At 43.4% G+C, this 27,963-nt stretch overlaps 2 protein-coding genes across 2 annotated transcripts; both read right to left on the bottom strand.

Moving 5' to 3' along the window:
• Positions 1–5,067: 5,067 nt before the first annotated feature.
• On the bottom strand, positions 5,068–18,588 carry UBA2 (ubiquitin like modifier activating enzyme 2). Its single transcript, XM_079988445.1, has 17 exons — positions 18,415–18,588; positions 15,579–15,662; positions 15,166–15,236; positions 14,584–14,648; positions 14,158–14,258; positions 13,919–14,040; positions 12,954–13,021; positions 12,427–12,548; positions 11,058–11,157; positions 10,297–10,457; positions 8,870–8,963; positions 8,663–8,775; positions 8,423–8,578; positions 7,618–7,714; positions 6,912–7,017; positions 6,405–6,538; positions 5,068–5,994 (listed from the first exon to the last, which is right to left on the bottom strand). The coding sequence occupies exons 1-17, from the start codon at positions 18,553–18,555 to the stop codon at positions 5,813–5,815; spliced, it is 1,917 nt and encodes a 638-aa protein (XP_079844571.1). The 5' UTR covers positions 18,556–18,588; the 3' UTR covers positions 5,068–5,812.
• A 1,913-nt stretch (positions 18,589–20,501) lies between these two features.
• PDCD2L (programmed cell death 2 like) lies at positions 20,502–27,196 on the bottom strand. The gene is made up of 7 exons (XM_079988461.1): positions 27,008–27,196; positions 25,784–25,947; positions 25,179–25,248; positions 23,648–24,042; positions 21,995–22,102; positions 21,737–21,888; positions 20,502–20,700 (listed from the first exon to the last, which is right to left on the bottom strand). Exons 1-7 carry the CDS (start codon positions 27,143–27,145, stop codon positions 20,570–20,572), a joined length of 1,158 nt encoding a protein of 385 aa, XP_079844587.1. The 5' UTR covers positions 27,146–27,196; the 3' UTR covers positions 20,502–20,569.
• Positions 27,197–27,963: the final 767 nt, after the last annotated feature.

Genomic DNA, 27,963 nt, shown 5'->3' with positions numbered 1-27,963 from the left:
CATTTTATCCTGTTATCATTCTTAATTAAACATTGAATGTGAGTTTGCTCTTGAAGAGCTCAGCTTAAAACCTCCCAGAGGTCACATACAAATGTCAAGGACCCAGTGGAGAGAGATGTTGGATGAAGAGTCCTGCTCTTTTACCCTCATACCCTCAGGAAGTGTGAGACTACAGAGCCCAAAATATTATAGCGCCCAGTGGATCTTTCCCATCCTGCCATGTATAAGAACACATTTTATTTCCTGCAGGACTCATAGGCAAGGGTTGCTGTTGTTAATGCAGTGGAAGCCTTGGTCTCTTGCTGAAACGATAGAAGACTAGTGGAGTTCTGAAAATTCTGATTGCTTCAGTAAATACAGATTTTTTTATAAGTCTGGACAAAGTGGGTCATTTCAAGAAGCAGGTTCCAGATACAGCAAAGTTCAGAATGGCCAGTCCCATGTGGAAAGAAGATGGTGTTGAACGGTTTAGTCTGCAGCCTTCAGCAACCTGGTGCCCTCCAAGATGTGTTGGACCACAACACCCACCCACCACCAGCCAGTGCTGGGGATAGCCTTGAAGGGATTGTGGCCCGTGAGCTAAAGAAGATTGCCCAGCGCTGCTCTGGAGGTACAGCTGGCTCCCTTGCTGAATTTTTGAGCTTGGCGTGAAGACATCCCTTCTTGCAAGATATACTCAGAGCATTTTTATTCCTTGAGGCTACTTTAAACCACACCAGCTGTAGCAGTCCCGTTTTTCAGCTCCTGGCACTTGATGCTAATATAGAATTATATTGATCTATTTATTGCTTTGGAATAAACTTTGGAACTTAGATATCAGCAGCGCTACATATTTTTTTCTTTCGTGGACCAAGAGGAACTTCAGTATTTAGTAAAAGAAATGTGACTTCACACATTCTGGGCAGATCCAATAAAGCCCTCTTCTGGAAGACAAGGGTATAGTTCATCATCCAAAGGACATTTAATTTGCTTGTTCCTATACAGCTACAATTCTGCCTGCCTTCTCCTTAACTGCCTTGGAGCATGTGCCACCAGAAGAGAGAGAGGGAAGGGGCTGTGTTTAGGAGACTGGCAGAGCCAGCTCCTCAAAGGTCACTACTGCACGGCAGACACTTTCTGCTTTCGGAAGCCATTGAGACTTTTGTGACACCAATTCCACTCTCATGGCATCTCTTTTACATCTCTAGCAACTGGCAACTTGGCTCATTCTGAACTCACCAACCCACTCAACCATATTTACTTATTTACACGCAATGACTGAAGATGACATTTTATATAGGTGTTGCTTCATCACCTATTAGTTCTCAAACCACACCAGAAGGAGGCATTCAGAAAGCCTTGGGTTTCTCTGTGATGACTCTAAAGCACAGAAAAGATAGGCAAGGATATTGGGATGGACCAATTTAAACTAACAGGCAGAGGCAATCAGGAATACCTTCCACATAAGCCCAGCAGTGAAATGCATGACAGTTGTGCAGGCCAGGTTACCCACCAAACGCAACCCACCCTTCATGTGTCCCCCTTGTTTTGTGCTGCCTAAGTATACAACAAAACCGAAGTTTCATTCTGCTGTAGATGAGCTGCATTCAAACTTGGTGCTTACAATGTTTGTTGGCCTGATATAATACAATCACCATTCTCCCCATTGGCTAACACCACAAGCCAAAAAACCGCTTTGTCTAAGCCTCTTTTTAAGCCATCCAAGTTGGTCCTGTGGGAGTGAGTTCCATAGTTCAACTATGTACTATGTGAAGAGGTACTTAAAAAATCAAAAAACTGTCCTGAATGTGGAATGCAGCTTGGGAATGAGTTACTTATGCACTCAGCTTTCATCTGGCACTCACAATCTAAGGCAACACAGTCTGGATTCACTGTTTGTTCATTCTCTCTCTCTCTCTCTCTCTCTCTCTCTCTCTCTGTGTGTGTGTGTGTGTGTGAAGTGGCCTATTATACAAAGGTAGCATTTCTATTCTTTGCTCCACACACTTTTGTCTCTTGTCTTGCCCACCACTTGCATGTGATCCGCTGGAAAGTTGCTCAAAAGAAACTGTAGCCCTTGTGGGACTGAATGGGTCCTAAGCCTTCCCTGCCCCAATGCTTCAAACCAAGATCCCAGGAAACTGATGAGAGTCTTCTCGAGTCCCTTATCCTCTTGGACAATCTCCACGGAGCAGATGCAAAACTGACATAGGTCTGAAAAATATACAAGCCATTTTGTTTTGCTGACCCCGCAGCGATAACTGGCATACCATTTTTCACTTCCCACCAGCCATCAATGCAATTTAAATTCTTACCATTCCTTCAATATTTGAATACTGATAGAGCTAAGCGCCAACCACACAAAGAGGCAAAAGATACAGCTATGATTGATGCTTCATAAATACCTCTGATTAGATAAGAGAGAGACAAAAAGCATCCCTTGGGATTTAGGGCGCTCTAAGTGTTATTTATGTAGGAAAACAAATACAGAAAAGCGGCTTCACATTCCAGCATCCCAAAATAACGAAAATCACTTCAGACAGTTGTTTTTAAGCATCTGACAGATCTTCGATCAGATCAAGTTTTAAAATAATTGATTCTGACAAGAATAGTAGGTGCTGCTGTCCAGCTGACGTCTTCTGGTTCACTACAAAAGCTCTGCTTTTGCTTAGATGAAGTGCAGATAATTGATCACTCCACCCAAATAAACTAGTCTCTTGTCCATCATTGAGTGTGAATCTGATCCTGCACCAAGTGGCTGACAAGAGTTACTAAAGTCCAGAGAACTCCATGGGAGACACTTAGGCAACCTGTCTGACCTTGTGTTTTAGGAAGACAGAGTGGAGTCGGCTTTTTATACATCAAAATAATATTATCTATGCCAGGGGTCAGCAAACCTTTTCAGCAGGGGGCCAGTCCACTGTCCCTCAGACCATGTGGGGAGCTGGACTATATTTTGGAAAAAAAGAAGAACGAATTCCTATGCCCCACAAATAACCCAGAGATGCATTTTAAATAAAAGGACACATTCTACTCATGTAAAAACACGCTGATTCCCAGACTGTCCTTGGGCTGGATTTAGAAGGCGATTGGGCCGGATCCAGCCCCGGGCCTTAGTTTGCGTACCCGTGATCTATGGTCATGAAAGACCCCATCTGCTGCAAGGATTACCTTGGGAAAGTTTTGGTGCAATAAGAAGAGCTACATTACTTATTATTTTTATTACATTTGTATTCCACCTTTTTTGTAAAGCTCGACATACACAGTCCTCCCCTCTCCATTTCATTCTCACCACCCTGTAAAGTAGGTTAGGCTGAGAAACAGTAACTGGCCCCAAGCCACCCAGTGAATTTTGATGGCTGAGTGGAGATGTGATCCCTGGTCTCCCAAGTCCTTGTCTGACACCCTGACCACTAACCCACACCGGCTCACACTGCACTTGCGCTTTGTGGGACCCCTCTGAGCAGAGACTAGGGTGCCTGTTGTTAGGAGAGGTGGGCATTTTCAGCTTCAACACAGTTCTGGTCCAAGTGTTGTGCTTTACTTCTTGGAAGTGGCAGCCACTCACTTAGAAGCAAAAGGGGCCATTTTGCAATGCTACCAGTGGGGGGGGGCACACACACCTGGTGGCAAGGTCTCAAACTACAGCCTTTTTTTGCCCCACTTGATATTTGCATTGGAAGGTAAACTTCCATTAGTGGGTTGAGACTTCCATTGCCAATCTGCGCTGAGATTGCAGCAGGCCAGTGATTAGCAGGGTTCTGTGCTGCATCAGACTCTCAACACCTACTGTGTTGCACTCAGTGCACTTTGCCAAAATTATCTACATGCTGGAAAGGAGGGGTTGTAGATGCAGAATGATCACTTACCAATGGCAATGCAGTGAACTCACGGCTGCAGTGAACACTTGGCAACTTCCATTCTCACAGCTCCAGCAGGCCAGCTGTTCCACTAGATTAGCTCTCCGACTAATCATAAGCAGCCCAAAAGCAGGGAGGGTGCAGGGTCCAACACCTGCTATCCCTTAACAAAACAAAACCACTACCAATAATAAAAGCATCCTGTGGACCACCCATTGGGCCACTGCTAATAAATGCATCAATAACCTCATCCCTGAGAAGCCATCTGTTAGGCCAGCAGTCAGGAAGGGGGGGTGCAATAGCACACCCTGCACTGAAGGGACAATCTGTGGCACAGAGCAAAATGACTCTGACCAACTTATTAGAAACAACACTATTTGTCAGTTTCCCCATAGCCAAAAGGTGTCTTGCAGATCAACCAAGTTATAGCGTATCAATTATGCAAAACAGTAAAAAGACAGTTATGTAAAGAGGAATCATTGCTATTTGCATGATTAATATAGGTCACATAATGCAGCTTTTCAGTGTGTAGAATCTGGATGGCTCAGCCACCAAGGCCACACGCGGGCCCTGGAGGTGACCTGCCAATTCTAACAGAATCAAAAGAAGTCAAACTAAAGAGTTAGAACACCAACATCAGGTGGTGATCTTTTTAGTTTCAATAAGCAAATATTATGCAATAGGTGCAGAAGACAGAATTTGAAGCATCAGCACTTGTGAAAAATGTGTAAGCTATCAGACTGCTTTGAAGTACTTCCAGAAAATAGTATCCTTCCCAACTCTTCCATTTGATTATGGATACTTGAGTTAACTTTGTGTTTAAAGTCAATGCTGAAAGAGAATTATTCAGGTTTAAGGTGAAAACTATTTTTACACCATCTAACATCTTTGCAAGGACAACCACAAGCCTGGTCCAGAGTAGGCAGGGTGGGTGCCAGGGTAGTAGTGAGCACTAAACTGAACACCCTGCCCTTCTGCCTTGGTTTATTTCTGCTACAAATCTATTTATGAGCAAGGGTTCAGGCAGCAGTGGTGGTGGAGAGAACAGCAAAGACCAGCCACAGTCAACTTCTTAAGTGTTCCTGACTCAGTCCAGGAGAACCACAGACCTCTGTAGTAGTTGGTCACTTGTAACATAGCCAGGCAAACTTTACACAGCCATGAAACTTTCACCTAGGAAGTTGAATCCAACCCCTGGGTAGTGGAAGAATAAAGACTATCAAAAAACTGCAGTGACAAAATGTTTTATTAAAAAAAACCCTCCCTTTTCAATTCCAACAAAGGATGTTTTCAGAAGCCCTGTAGGATGCTTAAAACTATTAGTACAGCTTTAAGTATGAAGACTGTATACACTTTACAAATCCTCAACTTTCCATATAGGTGGGCTTTCAAACAAATGTAGCAAATAGTTTGTCTGTTGTTTTGGTCCATCAGATGAATGGTAGAGTAGCATTAAAGTTTTACAAAACATCCCATATAAATAACCTGAAGCTGTAACAGTACACCAAGATCCATTTCTGACACTGACACATCAGGCAGTACTAGCTGACCAATCAACATTGTTTTACAATAATGTACATTGTGCCGGCTGACTGTTTGAAACGTGACACATCTTTGCTTTCAAGGTTTTGGTTTGAGGGTGTGAAAAATGGCTAGAACTAGGCTAGGCTAACAAGCAGTAAGAATTAAAAACCTCTCAGAAGTCACCAAGTGATAAAACCATTTCAGCAAACAGGAGTTGTCTTATATTCCCATAACAATCCATCTTTCAGGCATTATATAATTAGACATGCTTCGTTTTCATGCCCACAATGCTTATAAACTAGATGTCTACTAAATCTTACTAGAGAAGTTCTAAGTCCTACCAAGCGAAAATGGCAAGATGCTGCAAGCCAGAGTCCTAGTTGTGGACATTTTGCACACCCTAGCAATCATCCTATTGGCACGTCCTACTGGTTGGAGCATTCTAGCACTCAGTCTAGTGCTATCACATCATCCTGCTCTTCAGCCAATTGTTCTGAGCGCAGCCGTTTGGTGCCAGTGTATTCCTTCTCATCCAGCTTCCTTTTCCGGCTCTTGCTTTCTGTGTCATCAGCATTGCTTGAAGAACCTTCCTCAGTCTCAACTATCAGTACATCATCATCTTCCTCTTGAGCTGGAAAAGAAAAGAGTCACTGCAGTGCAGCCTAGCACTGTTGTTTTAAATATCGGCTTAACATAAATAGGCTAAATGTTCCACACTTGTACCTAAAATGAGGCACATGACTGTTTTCAAATATTCAAGACAATGAATGATACTGAGAGTGATGGCAAGTTGCCATCTTAGAAAATAATGGGCCAGCTCAATCCATATATGCATGGTCCCTCAGTGAGTTAAGATATATCAATTGGATGTGCAAAAGCTAAAGCAAAAATTGTAGGGGCTTAAGTGAATTTTCAAGATCCAGGAAAATTTGTAAGGCTTTATAAAGGTTTATCTTGCGTCCTAGAATTTTAAGGGGCTGCCAGTACCTCCAAGCAGCTGTAGGTATGTCGATACTGTTCCCTCCCACTGCCAGTCTTTACCTGTGGATGTTGAGGGCTGTGCCCCATCATCACTTCCATTGGTGATATTCTTAGTGACTGGCTGTTCTGATGGTTTGGGACCAACAACTTCATCACCAACAACTTCAAACTCCACATCTTTCCCAAGCTCCTCACTGATTTAAAAAAAAAAATGCAGAAAAAAACACTCAGATGATGGTCAAATGAGCCAAAACACTACGATGGCCAAATAAGAGGCAGTTTCTGAAATGGCTTATTCAACCTGAGGTGCTGGCTTATTCAACCCTTGCTTGCCTAAGCACCACAGTACACTCAAAGGCAGTTATGGATGCTGTGCCAATGGGGAGGGCCTGGAAGTTATTCTTGCATATTAGAGAACGCTACTGGCTCTCAATTTTGTGTTTTTCACAAATGCAGAGCTGGTCTCTGTATTAGCAAGACTTATATCACTTATTTAATCTGAAGGTTCTTTTGGCAGAGTTGCAGTTTCTGGTTCCGATAGCACTCTAGGAAATCAATGGCCTTCACCTGTGCAGTACGTTGATCAGCAGGGTATAGTCCTGCAGAAAGTCATCTGCTTGCAGCCGACTACCATTTCGGATCCCAAAGTCTGACAATTTCCTGTGGTTATTTGCTGAGGGGGACATGGGGAAAACAGGAGAAAAGCAGCATCAGCTACTCTGTAGAAACATCAGTCACCTCCAAGGCTTTTCTTAACTCAAAACACTCAAAAGCAAAGGAAAAGTAAGCTAAGTAAGGCTGCTAATACCTATTGATCTATGTTAAAATTTTATACATCATGTATACTCTTTTCTTTGCCAGAAATATGGAAGGCTGCACACTTCAAAGCCAGCAGCTACACTTAAGAAAACCTCCCAGCTTGGGAGGCTGGGCTATGGGATCATTTCTAGCGGCTTGCTGATATCTCCATTCCTGGTTTGATTGCTAGTACCTGTTGCCGGACCCCTAATAATACATGACTGCAGCTGGGATTGCATTGTATAACCCAAACAAAATCCTCCAAATCTGAGAACTGTAGTAATGAGGGTCCAACTACAGCTTGGATAATATCCACATCTATGGATCACCTGGCCCAGAGGACCCAGAGGCAGACACAAGGCTACACAGTGTTGGCACATTGTGTGTTTGTTGCAGTGCACAGGACATAAAGTGTGGAGCTTCCTTAAATGTCAGGCTGACTTTTGGCCACACCAGTATCACTTTCATTTCATACCTTCAGTTTCTCCTTCTTCGGAGGATATCAGAATAGTCCCCTTTCCATCTTCTATCTGGACATCAGGTGCTACCATATTGAATTTTTCTTTCACTATCTGAAAGGATGCAAGGGGGGGGGTAAAATCTAGAAGCAAGACACTGAAACAATAATCCTTTTCCAAGACTTACACCCAACCCCCTTCTTATACATGATCTAAACAACACTTTTTTGTGCACCAGCCACAAAATTCGCCTTGCATCTGTAGTGTTGGTATGCAACCCAACTTATTTTCAGTCCGTGTCTTTCTGGTCTGACTAACCATTTCTGGCCAGATGAAATCTGTTAAATCTCAAGCCCCATCTCTGTGTGTGTTGACTAGGGTGTGGGAGCCTCCTGCTTTCTTCAGCCTTAGGGTCACATACCCTTTCTGGACATGTGCCAGCGGTGAGTGGGGCCAGAGAAAAAAAGTGGGTGGAGCAAGGAATGTAAATGTGACCTTTATACAGGACACACCCACACTTACGGTACCTCTCTATCCTCCATTTAGTGAAACAAAAAGCAAAATCGAAGAGCAGGGAAAAATTCCAGCTACAAAGAAACCCCGAGGGTGGGTGTGAAACAGGATGAGTGAGAGGCAACGCTTGAGGAGAGTTCCAAGGGCCAGGCAGAGAGGTTTGGAGGGCCGCACGTGGCCCTTAGGCCTGGGGTTCCCTACCTGTGTTTTAAGGCCTAAGGTGCAGAACAGAGTCTGCAGATTAGCGATTTAGGAACGGTGCTTAAACTGAAAAACCTAAGAGGTGGATGAAGGGAGAGGCTCATTCACCTTATCTTGTAGCGTCAAAACTGTGACTTTGTTGACATCAAGTTTCACTGTCACCTCTGGCTTACTTGCACACACATAGCAATTGGGATTAGGAGGGTCCAAAGCGCAGGGGACAAGTAGCTTCTTCCTTGGGTTTGGTTGTTTATTAAGGAAGATCTTCATAAGATAAGAAAAAAAGGAATCAGTTATCCAGCATGAACAAGCAAAAGAGAAGAGAGAGGAAATCAACGCCACACTTACTGCTCTGCACTGCTCTATTTTTCCTGAGAGAATCTTTAAACCCTCCAGCACAATCAGACCAGCTATTATGGCATTAGTGGTAGCTATTGCAGGAATGATGTTTCCTGCCATTGCTGTGGAAGAAGCAGAAATAAGGAGTTTATGCAGCATATTAAAACAAGGACAGAGCAAATCCTTCAAGAAAATAAATATAAGCTTTTCACTTACATTTGATATCAAATCTGCTCTTCATGTTCATACTAAAGATATGCATTCTGAGGTTTGCAGCAGAAGTAACAAAGTCCATTGCAGAAGGATCATCCTGTTAAATAGTCATTTTGAAGTAAAATAGAAAATACTGATCATTTTAGAGTGAACAGAAGCATTTCTGGAACTTGAAAAAAATAACTGTATAAAATAAGCTTGACCTCAAACTCTTTTAACACATTACTCATATAACATACCCTTCTAATTGTTAAAATTGCTATAAGTACTAAGTAACAGTTCTGTAATGCAACTTAATATGACTAACTTTTATTTTGTGGCCACACTGACAGCTGAGCCATGAGTCCAGCATTTCCATCCCTTGAAGTGGTGAGATACTAATCCCCCAAGAATGTAAAAATCAAGTAGTTCAATCACAGCAATGAGCCTTTGAGATATAGTTTGATTATACTGCTTTTCCAATAAAAACCATGGGAACAGATAAGTTTCTAAAGATAGTCCATTATTATATATATAAAAACATATTTAAACAGAATCTCTCTTCATCTATGAAGTATCACTTATACTCCCCATTTTTTATTGTGCCCTACACCACTCATTGTTAAAATAAAGTTTTGGAGAGAGGTACATTCATCCATAAGGTACATAGTTTCTAGGTCCAATTCAAAGTGAAAGTCTTCTCCTTTAAAGCCCTTCACAGTATCCCATCTAAACTGCCTGCTCCCAAATGAATCTCAGCACAAAGATCATTTTTCAGAAGGATTTTTGGAAACAAGGCAAGTGTTAACAGGGGAGAGGGTCTTGTCATCCTTAGAGAGGTCCACTTGGCATCTTCTCTATTAAGGTTTATGTACTATGTTAAGAGCTTTTTATTTGCGCAAGTTTTCTAAATAAACAGACTAATTTTAGTTATCCGATTTCTGATTTTAACTTCTGTATATAATATTATTATTTGGTTTTATGTAGTTGTCGTGAACTGTTTTGATTTTTAAAAACGAATTAGTGGTATATAAACAAACAAATTTTATCTGCTGACATTTTCCCTTAGGCAGCTTTATCACTTTTAGTGTAGCTTTTTATTCTGTTCTGCTTCTAATAGTTTGGAAAGGAAAACAAGAATGGAGAACTGCACTTTGTTTCTATAGGGATTCCGCTCGATACCTGCCCAGTAGATTGTTCCCTCTGCATCTATAGCTAACAGAGGCTGCATCTAAAATTGATAATTTGCAAAGCCCAGCAGAGGTTACAAATCTGTTCAACAGTCTGATGCCATTTACAAGGCTCAAAGACAGCCAATTTTCTGTAGAGAAGATATTCTGAGAACACTTACCCCTAGTGTGCTAGGCATATTTACTATTAGTGCTGTGCTAGAATCCAAACATTTTTACTCCTCTGCATGCAACACATCCCCAAACGTTTGCTGAACTAACCTTGTCCCATATAAGTTCAGCTCCATCACCTTTTTCCGCTAGTTGAGCTCTCAGAGTCTCTACGCTCTTAGAAAACAGACGTGCGTAGCTCTTGACATCCAGAACCTGTTGGTCTTTCAAGCCCAAGGAAGGCTCGTTCTGTTGATCAGATGTGCTGTTTTCTTTAAAGGAAAGGAAGCGAGAAACTTGTTTGTTAAAACCGTCTTTAAATTCAACTTGTTTTGTTTTCCCATCTATACACACATGCCTTTAAGGAGTCAGCAAATGCTTCCACTGCTACCAACCTAAGTCTGAAGCTAATTCAGTAGCACAAATGGCTGATTTACTGGATTTTTCATCACAAGGATTTGTAGTGAATATGTGAAAAGCATATCGTCTGAGGAAATTTGGAAGTGCAGCTGCAGTACCTCAGGGTCAGAGGTAACCATATGGTCCCCTCCAGATGTTGCTGAACTACAACTCCCATCATCCCTGACCACTAGCCATGCTATGAGTCTAGCAGAATCTGGAGAGCACCCCATTGGCCAGCCTTGATGCACACTATAAACTCAGGTGTCTTCATCGATCAATATCTTATCCCAGCTGCTATCACACCCCAAACTATTCTTTAAATAGGGCAGATTCAGGAACCACATCCCAACACCAAAACTAAGCACCTGCAACAGCTCTGCAGCAGTTCAGTAATAAAATTCATACTTTACCTTAAAAGTAGACAGCCCAACTGTTAAGTATCAAAGAAAGGCAAATAATAATATGCTTACCCTGATTTTGTATTTCATTCCAGTCTAGAGGAACTGGAGGTTTCCTTTTCCTCCAGAGCTTATCCATTGTTAGCAGATATCTGATGTCATCTTTGAAAAGCTAGAAAATAAGATTTAGAAGAGAAGCCTACTATCAACTGATGTGCTTTCAAGAGTACATTTCAGATCTACTAACATTTAATATTGAACACCAGTGCATATTCCTCTAGGCACCAAGAGCCCGTATTTGTGATCAGTCTTGTGATCAGCATGTTCTCACTACAGGATTCATTCTAGGGGCTCTGCTTACTGAAGTGCAACACAATTAGATTGTGAGGAAAGTGCAGGTTGGGAAAACATGGCCAGTGCGATATCTGGGTTTATTGAAACATGCTTAATTCTGGCAACCAAACTCTTGGAAACATATTTGAAGCTGCAGAGTGAAATATTGCACATTTTGACCAGAAGTAAACTTAGCAAAGTAACATTCACACTTTTCAGAACAAAGTTGCAGACATACTCTGCTCTGTTTATAAATTCTAAAGATTTAATTAATCCAGCCTTGTATATCAGAACTAGAGAAGGTATTGCATGCCAGTGTCCCTCTCCTTCCAGTCTGCAGCAAGCTTTTGTTAACTCAACTCCTTTTATTAGCTGATATTTCATGATGATGCAGAACAGGAGCAGCTAACCTGGCACCCTTCAAATGTTGCAGACCAGAACTCTTATCACTGCTGACCAATGGCCAGTCTAAAACATCTGGAGGGCACAAAGTTTGCTATTATATAGACCCTTGACCAATTACTTGTGTCCTTTTTATTTTCTGACAACCTTCCCATTCCTCATACAGCCCATCACTAATTTAGCCATTATCTCTAACCCAAATGAAAGACCACAGGGACAAGAGGAGGATAGGTGTGTTTTGCTGGTCACGACTGACCCTACAGTGTCCTGAGTTTTAGCACTCTGCCATTTGCACAGGAAGAGGATTCGGGCTGAAAAATCCAAATGCACCTTGCTATATTTATTTTATTTTTTAGTCAAGTTTATATACCACTTCAATTAAAAATATCCAAGCCGTGTACACCATTAAAAGCATACAACCGGATAATGTTGTATAAACTATGATCCTTCCTTGCATGGGGTTTGACTAGATGACCCTTTGGGTCCCTTCCAACTCTACAATTCTATGAAAACCAGCAACTAAGTTGAAATCCTGAGTAAACAAATAGCCAGGCACTGAAATATCCACACAGTCAATGCTTGCCTAATGTGAACAGTTGGTGAAAAGCAGGTGCAAGTGTAAAGCAGCTCTTACAACATGTCTGCCCCTGCTTAACAGGGGCATAAAAAGAAATTTCTGCAAATGCCACTGACTTAAGACAAATACCTTAGTGAAGAGTTTAACCGAATCATATCCTGTTGATTTAGCCCATTCCTTGGTTGAAACACGTTTAATATCACCATCTTCATTAGATGCTCTTGCTCTGGCCTCAGCTTCTGCTGGCTCCCCTGTCAATAAGATGACATTTTCCATTTGCTATCAAGATCACTCACGTGGCACAGATACAATTTTACCAAAAGAGGGAAACCTAGTCAGGAGGTTTCTTCTACTTTTTCAACAAACTAGTCTACTAAAGAACCAGAATGTTACCTGAAATATTCAGAATGTTATGGCTCAATTAATGAACCAGGATTCAAAGCAATACTAATGTTGGTTATTTAAGAGTAAATATTAAGCAACTACTGATGGTTCTCCTATATGCAGCATATACACAGAACTTTGCAACTCTGCAGCTGAGGACCAAGGAAAATATTATTCTGTGGCAGCTGATACCCAACCAAAAGTTGCACAGCTGATAGAAGGACTCCCCAAGAGAAGCACAAAATTGTCTTTTTTTTTTTTTTTTTACTTACAAGCAGCTTCAGGATCAGCTCTGTCAGGAGACACTTCTTGATCAGCATCTTCTTCTCCAAACAGCTGACTACATTTTAAAACACAAATGGTGGTTAGAGACTGAAATGTCTTTGCTTGAATAATCTTGAAAGCAAGTTATTTATGGTAGTGCTATGTCCAGCTGTTAACATAAAGGTTTGGTTTTAGCCATTAAGTCGCTCCTCCAAATAGCATGCTTTATTTTTTTTCCTTTGCAAACTGCTTTAAGACACAAGGAAAGTGGGGTGTAATTTTAAAAAACCAACTCTAAGGGAAAAGTCAATTTATACTGCAACAGAGGTCAGAGATGTCTCACATCCAAACCATTCACACAAAATTGAGATGGTAACTAGCCCTGACAAATAGGAACTGCAATAAAACTCTGTACTCAAACTCTCTTCAAAGGAGAGCATGCCATTCCCTCCTGCATTTCATATTTCTTTTTCAACTGCTACTATTCTAAAGGTACTGAGCATGCTCAGTACTCGCTGGGCTGCTTTTCCCAAGTTTTTTCATTTCACTTTTCTTTTTCAAAGTTATATTGTACTTCTGCATAATGCTGAGGTTCCCTCTAAACATGCTGACAACTCCCCTCTTGTTTCTTAAGGAATCCATTTTTGCTACAATCCTGTTGGCACTTGTATAGGAAGGAGTGATCTCTATGGATTATCAAAACATATTAGATATCTTTTTATAGGAACAAGCACTCAAGGCAACCTACACACAACAGACCAGACCAGCCTGATGTTCTAGATTTCCCGTAGCTGCATCGTAGCACCTAGCTAATCTGCCAGACACACAAGGCCATCAAATTCATGACTCTTCTACACTTTGCAAAACAACCACGACAGTGTATCAGGTACAGAAAAGCTGGATCTAGCCAGTTTCCCCTGGTGCTCACAAATCAGATCACTGAAGAACTTTATGGTTAAAAAAATTAGCTTACTTGAACAAATACTTTGCCCATACAATGCAGTGGATTGGTTCAGAAGGAGTGTTGCGAATAGTACAACCTGGAAAGGTCTTCTGGGTTGGTTTGGGCTGACATTCATAACATTCCGTCACTCCCTACAGAGGGGGAAAGGTAGAAAATAATTTTTCAATCATGTTTCCATTGTTAGTTGAAAACCACACTTAAGGGATAATAATACTACAGCATATGAAAACACAGTATCATTGCCACACCTTTTTGATAACTGTTACTTGTCCAAGGTAGCCTGCAGTTCCACTCTCTATGAGGGGGACATCAGCTGCCAGACACATCCTGTTCACATGGTTACGGGCAGCTGTAAACAGAAGAAGAGTCACTGATTTTCAAATGCAAACTTTCTTATCCTCTCCTCCTCCTCAGGTAACCCAAATAAGATATGTTCAATACTGCAACCTCACTGTACAGCGGGGAGAACATATGTAGCATTTTTGATAGGACTTCTCAGATTGCATTAAAAAGTACAGTTTGTAAAGATACCACTTGTCCCAATAGTCCCAATAGACTATTAGGAATCCAGCTTTGCACAGTCTCTCAGTTTTCAAGCACATTCATGTCAGAACAGAGACATTTCAAAACTCCAGGTCTCAGTTGTCTCACATTATAGCAAAGATAAACCATACCTCTATTATCCAAGGCATTCATAACTAGGGTAAACTGACGAAAAAATTCCACATTATAGTCAGGGCTGCAGAAAAAGAAGACAAGATCCAGTTTAGGGGGTCAGTAAATAAATGCCTGTTGATATTGACGCGACAGGTGTATATGACCACATGAATACAACATCTGCCAAACAGCACATCACAATATTTTCTGGTTGCACTAGTTACACCAACCATCACACAGCACAAATAAAACAAGTAAAACTTTTAAAACAGCCATTTTCTGCGTCCATGGAGAAAAAAATAGTTTGGGGCAAAATAAAAGTAATTGTTTTATTACTGCATTGATGGCTCATTGACAGGGTATTGTGTCATTTCTGTAAACTTTTGATGTATGCAAGATCTGCCTAGGACCCAAATGGAAATAGTTTGCTTTTTTCTTATCTATTCCCCACCCAGAACAAAATTGCCTGTGACATTTCCACTAATGACTAATAGTGTGGACACCCATAGCTAATAATTGTTTGGGGTATATGTCACTTTTTGTGGGCTTTTTTTCACAAAGCAGATACAAATTCCAAATGTAAGAAGAATCAGACATACTTCATTACGCTGTCATGATAAGCTATAATGTTAGCTCCAGGATGAAACCTTAACACACTTTCCTTGGCAACCTGCAAGACAACAAGAACACATACAGATAATTTTTACAAATCTAGTCATCTTAAACCTCCTCCTATGAGTTAGAAATAGCCTTATTGATTTTTTACAAAAATGTTCAAGCACCCAATTATCTTCTGAGCTTTGAAGATAATTCTGTTTCATGGCCTATTATGATACAAACATATTAAATATATAAAGGAACATATCATAAAGTAAACATAGTCAAGGTGAACTTCTTGAAGTTATCACATGAAATTTAATTCTAGCAGATGCCTAATAGGTATTCTTCTAAAGTTGTATCAAAAACAATACTGAATTAAATTGTGAAAGCTGCACTTTGAAATTCCCCTTACCTGAGCTTTTGATCTTCCAACATGCTTCTTCTGAAACAAGAATTGCCTGTTGAGATTGCTGACATCAATAGTATCCAGATCAATCTAGAAATAGATTAATTACAAACACTTCATATTTGTTCCGATTAACAAAACTGTACCTTGCCTTTATCAGAAATCAGTGTCTTTAAAAAATGTGCTGCCCCATTTGATCTACAGCTATAGGCTAATTAACACCAGTAGAAATAGAATTTTATCAAGTTTTTCTTCTAGGACTATAACACTTCAAACTACAAATGGATGGGCAGTACATCTACAGGTTTTTCCATCATATAATTCATTGGCAAATACTGAGCTTACAGCACATCACAGAAAACAGAACTAGCCTAGCCATACTACCCCATTCTTGAATTCCAAAGTGGTGTACTGTATTCTAAAATATAGTTCCACTGTCTGTTTTATGGTAGTCAAGAGGATGTACAAAAGTTAAAAGAAACATGGCAGCAATGAATTTGAAACCAGAAGCAACATTTCTGCCATACTTCTTGTCCTCAGTTCTGAAAAAATGCAGTGTGGCTTAATAGTGCATTTGATTTCCTAGACTTACCATGGAATAATCAACTAGCAACCTAACTGGTTCTATTTGCATCATAAAATGAAATTAGTCAAGTTCTGACATGACAATCTGATCTAGTGGGCAATGCTGATCCACGTACTCTGGTCTATTCTGACTACAGAAGAGTGATAACTCTATTGAAAATGTGACTGGAAAATTCAACCATATTGTTGAAAAATTATATATGTGAAATTGCAAAAGCAGAGATCACCAACCTTTTTGGATCTTAAGTGTGTATGTGTACATTTGGATTTTCTGAATGAATGCCACAGGCACCACCTTCTCCAGTTGCTTCTCTCCCAATTCCTTTCCTCTCACCCTACCAGTGGCTAGTCTCCTCCCACTCCTCTCTCCCTCTCTTTGCTTTTCCAAGGGGCATGACTAATGTGTGATCCAGCAGAATTAAAATGGAACTTGTTGAATTTGAATGGTTTTACCTCCCCTCAAACATCCCTAGTATTAAAGCTGTTATCAGTAGACTGCACACTAAAAATGACAAAACGACTGCTTGCCAGCACCACCGACATGGATTCAAGGCACAGATCCTAATGCATTTTCATATTTTATGATGGGATGAGCTATGTGCTGGGGGCAGGGACATTAAGCGCTCACGCCCCAGCAGCTGATAGGCTGGACTTAAAATACACACAACAAATGCTTTGCTGGACAGACTCTTAAATCCATCAACTTTTTAGTAGCACCCAGACAAAGGCCTCTGGGAAGATGACAATAATAACTGAAGGTTACCCCCCATTGTTTGAACCTGACATTTGCTAGAAGGTATATTGACTCCATTGAATTCATTCTTCACTATCAGTCAATAGCTGCAAAAAGACTTCCCCACCGTGTTTATCACCATGAATCTTTACAAACCTTTACAAACCTTTATAACTACCAATTCAGTATAATGGTGAGTGTTGGAAAAGGACTAAGTTCAAATCTAAGTGATTCAAATCTCTACTTAGCCATGAATGGCTGAGTGTGGGCCAGTTGCCATCTCTCAGCTTAGCCTACCTCACAGGGCTGGTGGGAGAATAAGATAGGAACACAGAGCCATACATGCCACACTGAAGGAAGGAGGAGATAAAAATGTAACAGATAAATTGGGTTTGCTATTAGTGGATCAAACCAAGAGCCCATCTAAGTCTAGCATCCTGTTCCTAGAAGCAGCCAGCCAGATTGTGTAAACTGCCCTGTGATCTATGGTTGAAGGGTGGTATACAAATTTAATAAATATTAATAATTACTATCATTATTATTAATGATGATGGTTCTGGAGCTCACAAAGATGGCATTATTTTATCTAACAATCTGGTACTCTGTGTCAGCACAAGAACAGCATCTGCCAAGCCTGAACATCTATAAAGACTGCTTGATCAAAGACTCATTCTGGCAAACATTATGTCTACAAAAATAGCCCATCAGGTGCCCCTCAAAAACCCACAAGCAGAACATAAACAACCACATACACTCTGCACTGTGTCTGTAGCAACTGATCACTCAGCAATAGACTGCTCCTAGGAAGCTAGCTTATTCCAAGTCACAACCATTGGTGGATCTGGAACTACAGCACATCAACAAAGCCTCACTCATCACAGAGGAAGCTATTAGAATCCCTGATCTGCAGCAACATGCAGTGGTCAGAGCAGTGTTTCTTAAACTTGGGTCCTCGGATTTTGTTGAGCTACAACTCCCAACATCCCTGACCAGTGGTCCTGCTAGCTAGAGATGATGGGAGTTGTAGCCCCAACAATAGCTGGAGACCCAAATTTGAGAAACACTGGGTTAGTGTCGGACCAGGGCCTGATTGGCCATCATGAAGCTCCCTTGGTGACCTTAGGCCAGCCAGTACCACTCTAAGCTTAGCCTACCTCGCAGGGTTGCTGTGGGGGTTAAATGAGGAGGGGGATAACCACGGAAGCCACATTGAGCTGCCTGGAGAAAAACGTGGGCTATAAATGCAACGAACGAAGGAATCTGCCCTGCCCTCCGCTACCCGAGGCTGAAGCAGCGGCACTTCGCGGGGGGTCCCGCCTTGGAAATGAAAACAACGAAACCCCAATCCAAACAAGCGCGATGGCGTCACATCCCGAAGCCCCTCCCCCTCTCGGGTGGGGGAGGGGGACGCTGAGGCGACCCAATAAGAGCCGGCCGCGGGGGATAACGGCCAGGGCGGGCTCCGCTTTGCTTTTGGTTCCCTTCCCCGGAGGGCCTTCCCCGCCGCCGCCACCTCCTCCTCACCACGTCGATGTTGGCGAACCCTGTGAGCACCAGGTCCTTGAGGAGCTCGCAGCCGATGCCTCCGGCGCCCACCACCAGCAGCCGCGCCCCGGCCACGGCCTGGGCCAGCTCTCCGGGCAGGGCGGCCGCCGCCACCGCCATCGCCGCTGCCTCAGAGGCCGACGGAGGGACGCGGGCGGGAAAAAGAAGGCACCGAGTGAAGCGGAGTCAGCGCCTTCGCGCATGCGCGGCCCTTCCCCTCATGTCCTCTCTTCGGGCGCAGCCGCGCTCTCGCCGTCATGGAGCGGGAAGCCCCAGAGCGGCGCCTGCAGCGGCGGCGCGACGACTCCTAGCGGCTGGGAGGACGTATAGCCCATACGCATCACCTAGCGAGAGGCAGCGTGGTCTTGTGGTTAGAATGTCGGCCTAAGGATGGAGAGATTAGGGTTCGAATCTCCACGCTGCAGTGGAGCTCATCTGTCTCACCATCTCTCAGCCTGACTTACCAAGCAGGGTGGTTGTGGGGATAAAAACGCGAGGGGGGGGGGGGTTGCGAGAGAACCAACGTGGTGCAACAGTTAGGAACCTAGGAGACCCGGTTCCTACTCAGCCATGAAGCTCCCTAGGTGACCTTGGGCCAGTCCCTCCCTCCCTCCCTCCCTCCCATCTCAGCCTAACCCACCTCACAGCATTGTAGTGGGGATTAAATGAAGATGGGGGAGAAAGGAAGGTGGGAGTTGAATGCAATAAATCAATTAATTAAATCGTGCCTGTGGATTTAAGGTCCTTGCAGAAATAAATAGGCTACCAGTTGGCAACGTTAAATGCTGGAGAGAGGGTGAAGCCTTCGCAAAAAAACTTGCACATGGGAACATCATGGTATGCAAAGGGAGATGTAGGCAACCCTACCATCCCACTCAGGTGCTACAAACTACATCGGTCTTGCCACTTAATTCTGGTGCACAGGACATTTTGTTGCCTGTGGCAGAGTAGTTGCTGCCCCAACTCTGCACATCGGAGTGCAGAATACCCCAGAACATGGACAGAGTTGATTTTGAAGAAACATTTTATTCCGAAACTGCACAAATGGGCCCTAAAAAACCAAAAGGTTTAAGTTATAGTCTGCATACACCCTGCCCGCATGCTCTAACAAGACACCCTTCCTCATTTTACTTTCAGCCTTCATCTTGCCTTTCTTTATGGTGGTCCACTATGCCTGAGCTTCTAAGATGCTCTCCAGTTTCCATATACTATTTTTATTTCCCTCCTATCTTAAACATTTGCATCAAGGAAGAAGAGTTTGGATTTGATATCCTGCTTTATCCCTACCCGAAGGAGTCTCAAAGCGGCTAACATTCTCCTTTCCCTTCCTCCCCCACAACAAACACTCTGTGAGGTCACTGGGCCTGAGAGACTTCAGAGAAGTGTGACTAGCCCAAGGTCACCCAGCAGCTGCATGTGGAGGAGCGAAGTCACGAACCCGGTTCCCAAGATTATGAGACTACTGCTCTTAACCACTACACCACACCTGCTCTCAATAGTTCAGGAGTAGCTAAACTATTGGTATTTCAATTTACAGCAGAACTGGGCCACATGTGAGCAGGATCTGAGCATCACTGCCTCCTGTGGGAGTGAGTTGCATAGTTTGACTATGTGCTGCATGAAGAAGGACTTTATTTTATCCATCTTGGATCTTCCACCGTTCAGCTTCATTAAATATCCATGAGTTCTGAATGATGGGATTTCCTCTCTCTTACATTTCTCTACAGTGGGAAACCATTGTCAATTATTGCCCAGAATTTGGAAAGCAGAGGTGCATTCCTTCCCACTGAGTTAAAATATGCCACTCAGAGTCAAAAGGAATCATGCTATGTAAATGCTGACATCACCAACGTGGAGTCTTCCAGACACTTCAAACTACAACCCCCATCAGCTCCAGTCAGTCCAGAATGTCTGGAGGGCACCAGGTCGGTGAAGGCTTGTAGAAGAGAGCAAGAATTGCTAGAGGAGTACAAACCTCTCTGTCTCTGCGTGAATTATAGTTCTGGGCATGCTACTCATCAATTCACTGATTACAGACTGACTAAACAGAAAGCTGGCATCTCAACCAAGTTGTTACTGCATTTATTTTTTATTTATTTTTTAAAAAACACAGCTACAAGGAATTAAATAAAATCTATTTAAATAATTTCTGATCTGGATCTTCTTGTACAAAAATAAATTCTTCCAAGGCTGTTGGCTGATTGGCCGGCCAGCAGCTCTTCTCACAAGTATACACCAATGCTGTTCCAAATTCCACTGACACATCTGGTGAGGGGGAAAGGGGGGGGGGAAGAAAAGCATTAATATTATTATACTCACCCATATATCTGCTTTGTATGCGGAAAGTCCCTGGTTCATTCCCAAGTGGTTCCAGGTACAGCTGGGAAAACGTATTTGCCTGAAACCCCCGACAGTTGATGCCAGTCAGTGTAGACCAGGGTGGCTCAACGTGTGGCCCTCAAGGCCTTTTTTGGCAGCCCTCGCAACACATGACCCCTCCCCCAGCCCTCACACTGCCTCCCCAAAGTTCAGTAAGTGAGGCACTAGGCTTTGGAAAGGAGATGTGAGAGGTCTGACAGTGTCCTTTCCAAAGCCTAGTTAGCGCTTTCCCAGCTTTGAGGAAAAGGCTCTAGGACCCTGCCAGAGCCACATGCCTCCTTCCCAAGGCCCAGTTCTTTGGGGAGGGAATCAAATTTTGGCTCTCCTGTCCCACTTGTGACCATGGGTGTAGCCAGGCCTTTTGTGAGGGGCCCCCCCAGAACCTCAGCTTGCTATGTCTTTTTATTGATTTAGGGGAACAGCTGCCCCAAGCATACAACAAGGCAGTGTACAGCCCATAGGTTCTTGCAGCCCACTTGATACGAAAAGTTGGCCGCCCTGGTGTAGACAATACAAAGCAAGCTGGACCAACAGCCCGACTCCGTAGAAGACAGCTTCCTTTGTTCCTATGGAGATGTTTCTGAAAGTTCATTTAAAGCACAGAAATGAATATCTCCTTTGGATACCTCTGTTGTTTTCTCACAATTCAATTGGTTTTTCTCAAAAAAAGAGAAGGAAAAGTGTTTCTTAGATCTTCTTTTTGTTTCTGCAAACATACATTTCAAGGTATTTTAAAATAATTTAAGATACGCCGTGCGCAAGTTCATAAAATGAACGGGAGATGAAGAAAAGGAACATTGGAGGATCCCTGAAGCTGGATGAGACCAAAGGGGGCTAATCTAGCCCAGCACCCTCTTCTCCACTAACCAGATGCCCAAGGGAATGATTGCAAACTGAATTCTTTAATGAAAGGGCTTCATACCGTCAACTCTTGTCTTGAGCATGCTGACCAAGGTGGGCATAAGCTGAAATTCAAAGATTCTCTTGCTTTTGCAGATATTACAAGGTGGGGCTGCTGACCCAATGTCTGTTGAAGGGCAGGTGATAAATAAAGGCTGGCCACCCCAGGAATACCTAATGGTTAAAAGAGGATAGTAGAAAGTGTCTATAAAGACAGGCTAATTTCATTTCTGCTAAAGACCTTTTCTCCATCACAGAGAAATGGAAATGGTCAGCCTACCTTAAGATCTGTTCCGGGCAGAGAGAGATCCTTTTCATGAACTTAAGGAACACCTGGTGTCTCTTTTCAGCTTCACTTTTCTCATACTTCTCACCATCGGATGCGTAGCTAAGCATGTGGGGGGGGGGGAGAAATTGCAAATATTACAGTAACTGTGAAATTACCAGAAGGACAGCACAAACTGTGGAATCTTTTCTACTTAACAGAAAATGAATAAATCAAGTGGGTATTAGTTGAGCAGCCGTGTCAGTAACCAGACACAACAAGACAGGAAGATGGCTTGATGCATCAAGCTCAGTGCTGTCTAAATTGGCAGTGGCTCTCAGGGTTTCAGGTGTGGAAACTTTCTCAGCCTTACCAGGAGATGCTGGGTATTGAACCCTGGGAACTCCCACCTGCAAAGCAGACCCTCCACCACGGAGGCCCTTTCCCAAAATGTCACATCCAACTTTAATTTCCATGCATCCATCCAGCACAAACCAACCATTATACTGAAAAAAAATACTAAGGGTTTACCTGTACTAGTGGATGGGATATTGTTCTGGGATTGGGCTGCGTAAGCCAAATAACGTATTTAGAAGCTATCTAATACTGACCACTGGGTTGTCTTTTTTCAAAACATGAGCACTGGCCAGCAGGGGCAGTAAAACAGCATTCCCCAACCTGTTGCCCTCCAGATGTTTTGGACTACAACTCCAATCAGCCCCAACATCATACATCCGTGATGGCTGGAGCTAATGGGAGTGGCAGTCTAAAACATCTGGAGAGCACCAGGCTGGGAAAGGCTGTTCCATTATCAGCGGAGACTCTCAGTGGCTGAAGTGCAGTACAAGACACATTTTCAGTGAAGATAAAAACAAAATTCTATCCAATGACCATTTCTATTATAAGTAGGTAGAAACAGAGTTATCTAAAGGCCCTTGACGACATCTGAAATACACTCCCGGTGACACAAAACAGAATTGCGACTGAAAACTGATAGAATTTCAGTCCTGCAATACAATGATTAGTGTTATAAAAAGGAATAAGACATGGAAGACATGGACTTATCTAGTAGTCACGGTGGCTGTTTGGGGTGTGTGTGTGAGGAGCACCAAAGCATCTTAGATGCTAAATCTACAGATAACTGCTTTAAATCCACATTTATGTGGCGCCAGGCACTATTAAATCAGAAGAAAACCAGCCACATTTAGCTGCGATTTTGCCTGTAAATTCCTTCACAATCAACACATTGTTCTTTGTATATTGGCTATAAAATTCAGAATCAAGAAAATGACTATTGTACCTGGATCAGGTCAGAGGGGGTCCATCTAGTCTAGCACCCTGTTCTCACAGTGGCCAACTGTGTGTCTGTAGAAAGTGCACAAACAGGACATGAGTGCAGCAGCAGCAGCACTCTGCCCACACATAACCCCTTGCATACTGCCACTGACCATGGAGGTCTGGAGATGTGTCAAGGGACTGGTCTGCCCCTTTTTGGTTTTACTGACCTTGGAGCTCCGATACTTGTTGGGTAAGAGTCATGGAAGATACTGCTGCAGCAGAGAATGGGAATCTGAAATGGGCTTTCCAGTTTGGGAGCTCCCCAAACCAGAGATTTCTAGCGGTTTCCTGCTGTAACACTTGCACACTAGCTCCAACTCCATGGCTCACCTTTCCAACATCAATTGTTCCAAATCAAGACCCTCCCTCTGCTGATACTCCTTCAAGAGTCTTTGGGCATGGCCTGTATCTTCATAGCAGAGGAAGTCTTCTTCTTCCACAACACTGATGTAGTAAGGTTGGAACTCAGGGACACAGCTGGGCATGATTTGCTCTTCCCCAGGTAGATTATGGGAGTGCAAAGGGTGGGAGGTACTGGGGGGTGCTTCCAGGCTGAGACCCTGAAACTGTGCTGCGCAATCTCCTTCTCTGAGCAAAGAGTCCGACACTGCAAGCAAGTCACGGCTGTGGCCTGTAGTGTATTCAGAAGCAGCTGCTTCATTGCCTTCTCCCCAGTCATCTGCTTCCTCACACCAGTCCTTGGCTGCAAGCAGACATTCTTGCTTCTGTGAATACAAGGACACAACCTTAGACAGGTTTCAAATCAAAGGTCCTGGAAAGAAGCTGGCATTTGACATTTTATAAGTAGTACAGCCCCACAGAAATAAAGCAAGAATTTCCATTAGTCTGTTGCAGAAAAACAACAACAAAAAGCTTTGTTGCACCTTAAAGACTCATTTTTTCATGGGTGCCAGTGGTAGGCTCCAGCCCTCAAAAAGTGATGTCATCAGAACCTCGTTACTTTTTTTAATGATAGCTTTATTTATTTTTTTGAAAATAATGTCTCCCCCTTAACAAAGTATCTTGAGGTATACAGTGAAAATGCAGTGTAAAAATACACCGTCAGTAGTCTAAAGCGTAGAATATTATTTAACCAAGAGCAACCAAAAAGGTGTGGATGATTATGAGAGTTCAGGGTTGTTTTTCTTCTCCATGTAATCCATAAAACTACAACATCAGTTGTAAACAAGTCTCTGTCCTTTAGTCATATTTTGTTTGTCAATTTCTCTATTAGGGCCACTTGTCGAATTCTAAGCCGATTCAATAATAGGCTATAATATACTTACAAAACTGGGCTACAAGAAACTTGTTCGTTTTAAGGTACAACAAAACTCTTTGCAGTTTTTGCTACAAATATATAAGCAGGGTTAAACAGCACACAGAGAGTCCCCTTGATCTCTACAGATCAACATACGCAGAGCATGTATTCTCATCCTCATGCTGGCGTGCTGAGCAGGAAGGTTTAAACCTCCTCCCCTCCCACACATGCCATGATGCCAAGGGGTGTGAGAGGGAAATCATCAATGTTTAGGAGCAGCAGGCAACATTGTGCAGCTGCTATATTTGTAAGAGGGAAGAGATGCTAAAAGTCTCAGATACTACAAGGCCAAATATCAGTTACCTTTGGCCGCATGCTATTATTACCTAAAGCAGGGGTTGTCAACCTGGTCCCTACCGCCCACTAGTGGGCATTTCAGGATTCTAGGTGGGCGGTAGAGGCACAAGCTGAATCCTCCTTCCATCGAGCGCTGGTGGGCGGTGAGGAAATTTTACCATCAGGAAAGATGCACTAGTGGGCGGTAGGTATAAAAAGGTTGACTACCCCTGACCTAAAGAAAATGTCCCTGATGGTGCACAATACCTGCTTCCATTTGCAGTCTTGCATTTCTTTTCCTTGCACTTGCAGATACTGGGACCGCAACACCTTCCAGCTTTAGATGTGCAGCAAGCCAAGCAGGACGAAAGAAACGGAAGTCATGTTGGTGGGTCAAAGTTTTCAAGTTTCATAGTATTATTAGTAGCATAGTGTAGGTGGCTAAAATATAAATCAGGCAGTCTGTGGTTTGATTCCCTTCTCCATCACAAGGTGGATTTGGAAACACAAAAAGCTACCTTACCTTATACTAGGGTCAGACCATCATTCTCAGTATTGTTTACACTGACTGGCAGTGGCAATCCAGCATTTCAGAAAAGAGTCATTTACTTTCCTACCTGGAGATGCCAGGGATTGAAACAGGAACTTTCATGATACAAGGCATGAACTCTACCCATGGGCAGATGCCACTCTCACTAATCTGCAGTAAGGGATAGAACTGACTTACCTTGCAAGGTTGGAAGGATTGCTGAGAGAGTTTTGAACATGCTATAAAGTATTTATTTTTTACTTAAGTATATGACTCTAGCATCCAAGAGCCACTTTCAGCACTGCCACAATCACAGAGCAAAGGCAAATAAACTGCCACACACCTTTTGGAGTTCCCCCAGCAGCTTTTCATTGTGCAAGCAAACACGTTAATGATGCGGTGGAACGGTGAGCCTTCAAGGGGGCAATAGATCTGCACAATGTGTGCCAAGCCAGCCTTGCAAACCTCACAGGCAGGATGAACCAGAGTGACTGAAGGGGCACAGTCCTAGGGTGAAAAAGGAAAAAGAAGTAGATTATTTTAAATTGTGTTTTCAGCAAAAAGACCCTCCCAAAAGTGGCTCAGATTTGCCATTGGCACTGCAGCACTTGTCCATTAAAACTACTTTCTGATCTGCAGCACTCCCTTGTTCTACTCATCACAACAAACCATTAATAAAAATGAGTATGGTGGTGGTTCAACAATTATGCCACATATGTCTTTTTCAGATATCATAATAAGCCAGTTTGTCTCAAAACAAGCCACTTGGGTCACCATTATGTGACATGTAACCTGAAGCTTATGCTTCATTTCAGAGTGAAGTTTTGTTTTCAGTTTTATTTCTGGCTAACCCGTTATGGTTTAACAAACAAACCATGGTTTAGGTTCAGACAACATGACAAGTTGCACTGTGGTTTGCTTGAGCTGCACAGGCACCTCTTGGCCGGCGGGGAGGCAAGAACTGTGTGGTGACTTGTGTAGCAGTGAGGAGGCACATTTATGATTAAATCATGGTCTAAGATTAAATCAGGATTTAAAATGGTCTAATATGAACTGTGTCCTATTGTAGCATGCAAACCAGTCCATCAGGTGGCAGTGGCCACCGGTTTAGATGGTTTTCAAAGGGAAATTAGACAGCTTCATGAGGAATGAGACATCTATCAATGGCTACCAGTCATTCTACAGAGTCTTTAACCAAAATGCTCAAGGGGGTGCAAAGACTCTTATGAAAAAGAATGCAGAGTCTGGAACTTTTCAGTTTAGAGCAAAAGCAACTAAGAAGCAGACACTTCCGTGCCACCTCCGAGCCTTTTTTCAGCAGCGATTCCGTTTTTTTGCCACAGCTACCCTACCTGCGGGTTCCTGGACTCACACTGGGCTTTACTTCCGAGTAAACCCGCATAAACTCGGACTGAGAACCGAGGTGAAGGGACGATTTTGGGGGCTTTTTTTTGAAAAGAGGTGGGGAGAGGCGGTTTCTCTCCCCCCCCCCGCCAAAGGCACCGAGGAAGTTCAGAAAGGGCCCCACGCCCACTCCCTGCCACGCTGCCCGCCGCCGCCTCCTCACCGCAGAGCCGCCCACTTTGCTCGCCGCCCCGTGGAGCTGAAGGAGACCGGCCTGGCAGGAGCCCGTCGGCGGCACAGCCGCATCGCGCAGGCCCAGGAGCACCGGAGGAACAGGCGGAGAAGCAGCGCCAGCCGCCATGGGCAGAGCGACGGGGCAGCCCGGCCCTCGGCGTGACAAACACGTGGGGAAGCCCGGAAGCCGCGGCTGCTGACGTCAGAGTTTACGTGCATAAGGCAGCCGGGGCGCGCCAAAGCTCTTCAGTTCGCGAAAGCCTCCCGCGCAAGGAGGATGGAAGGGAGTTGAGCAGGGGGAAGAGGGAAGGAGGTGGAGCTCCAGGCAGACCCGGATGGACGGGTGGGAGGATGGGCATCGCCTGTGTAGCTTTCTCGCCACCTTGGACTCTCGTTCCCAGCACCCCTAGCCATAGGGCTTGTGTCCAGCAGCCTTGGGAAGGCCACACAGCTAGTTCGCCCACCCGCCGCTAGGAGCAAAACACCGGGGGACGCTATATACTTTTTTTATTGCATGCATTTCTACATATGCTATTTATCCAAAAGAGTTCAGGGTGGAGCACACGGTTCCCCCACCTCCCATTTAACCCTTACAATAACCCTGTAGGTAGGTTAGGATGACAGTGGGTGGCCCAAGCTTTTAAATAGCTAAAAGACACTGAAGGGCACCAGGTTACAGAAGGCTGATGAAATCACTAGTTAAATCGCAGTGTTCTGTAATAGCGCGAGATCTTAGCTATTCTTAACAAAACAAAACAAAAAACCGCATGCACACGTGGAATTTATGAGTGCTGTTAAAAGGTGCTTTCGTTCCCCTTTTCTTCTTAATTAGTGATCTTTAGTGACTTCTGGGGCAGTCCTTCCATTCTGAGAGGAACGAAGGTTGCTAGACAAAAAGCAACCCACGCTGAGTGTTCTGGTACTAGCTTAGTGCCATTTTCATAT

Source organism: Podarcis cretensis (assembly GCF_951804945.1).
Source record: "Podarcis cretensis genome assembly, chromosome: 8".
Classification (NCBI taxonomy): domain Eukaryota; kingdom Metazoa; phylum Chordata; class Lepidosauria; order Squamata; family Lacertidae; genus Podarcis; species Podarcis cretensis.
The sequence above is the reverse complement of the archived record's forward strand: the minus strand, read 5'-3'. Positions and strand labels throughout refer to the sequence as shown.

What these genes read in the sequence shown, in the direction of transcription:
- UBA2 (XM_079988445.1), bottom strand. Translation starts at nt 18,555, where the DNA reads ATGGCGGTGGCGGCGGCCGCCCTGCCCGGAGAGCTGGCCCAGGCCGTG. An exon ending in CGAAGAAGGAGAAACTGAAG is followed by an intron (nt 7,018 to 7,617) that starts GTATGAAATGAA and finishes TGTCCCCCTCAG; the next exon opens with CAAATAACCACAGGAAATTG. An exon ending in CTGATCAACGTACTGCACAG is followed by an intron (nt 6,539 to 6,911) that starts GTGAAGGCCATT and finishes TTTTTAAATCAG; the next exon opens with TGAGGAGCTTGGGAAAGATG.
- PDCD2L (XM_079988461.1), bottom strand. Translation starts at nt 27,145, where the DNA reads ATGGCGGCTGGCGCTGCTTCTCCGCCTGTTCCTCCGGTGCTCCTGGGC. An exon ending in GCAAAGTGGGCGGCTCTGCG is followed by an intron (nt 25,948 to 27,007) that starts GTGAGGAGGCGG and finishes TTTTCACCCTAG; the next exon opens with GACTGTGCCCCTTCAGTCAC. An exon ending in TGCCCGGAACAGATCTTAAG is followed by an intron (nt 21,889 to 21,994) that starts GTAGGCTGACCA and finishes TTTAACCATTAG; the next exon opens with GTATTCCTGGGGTGGCCAGC.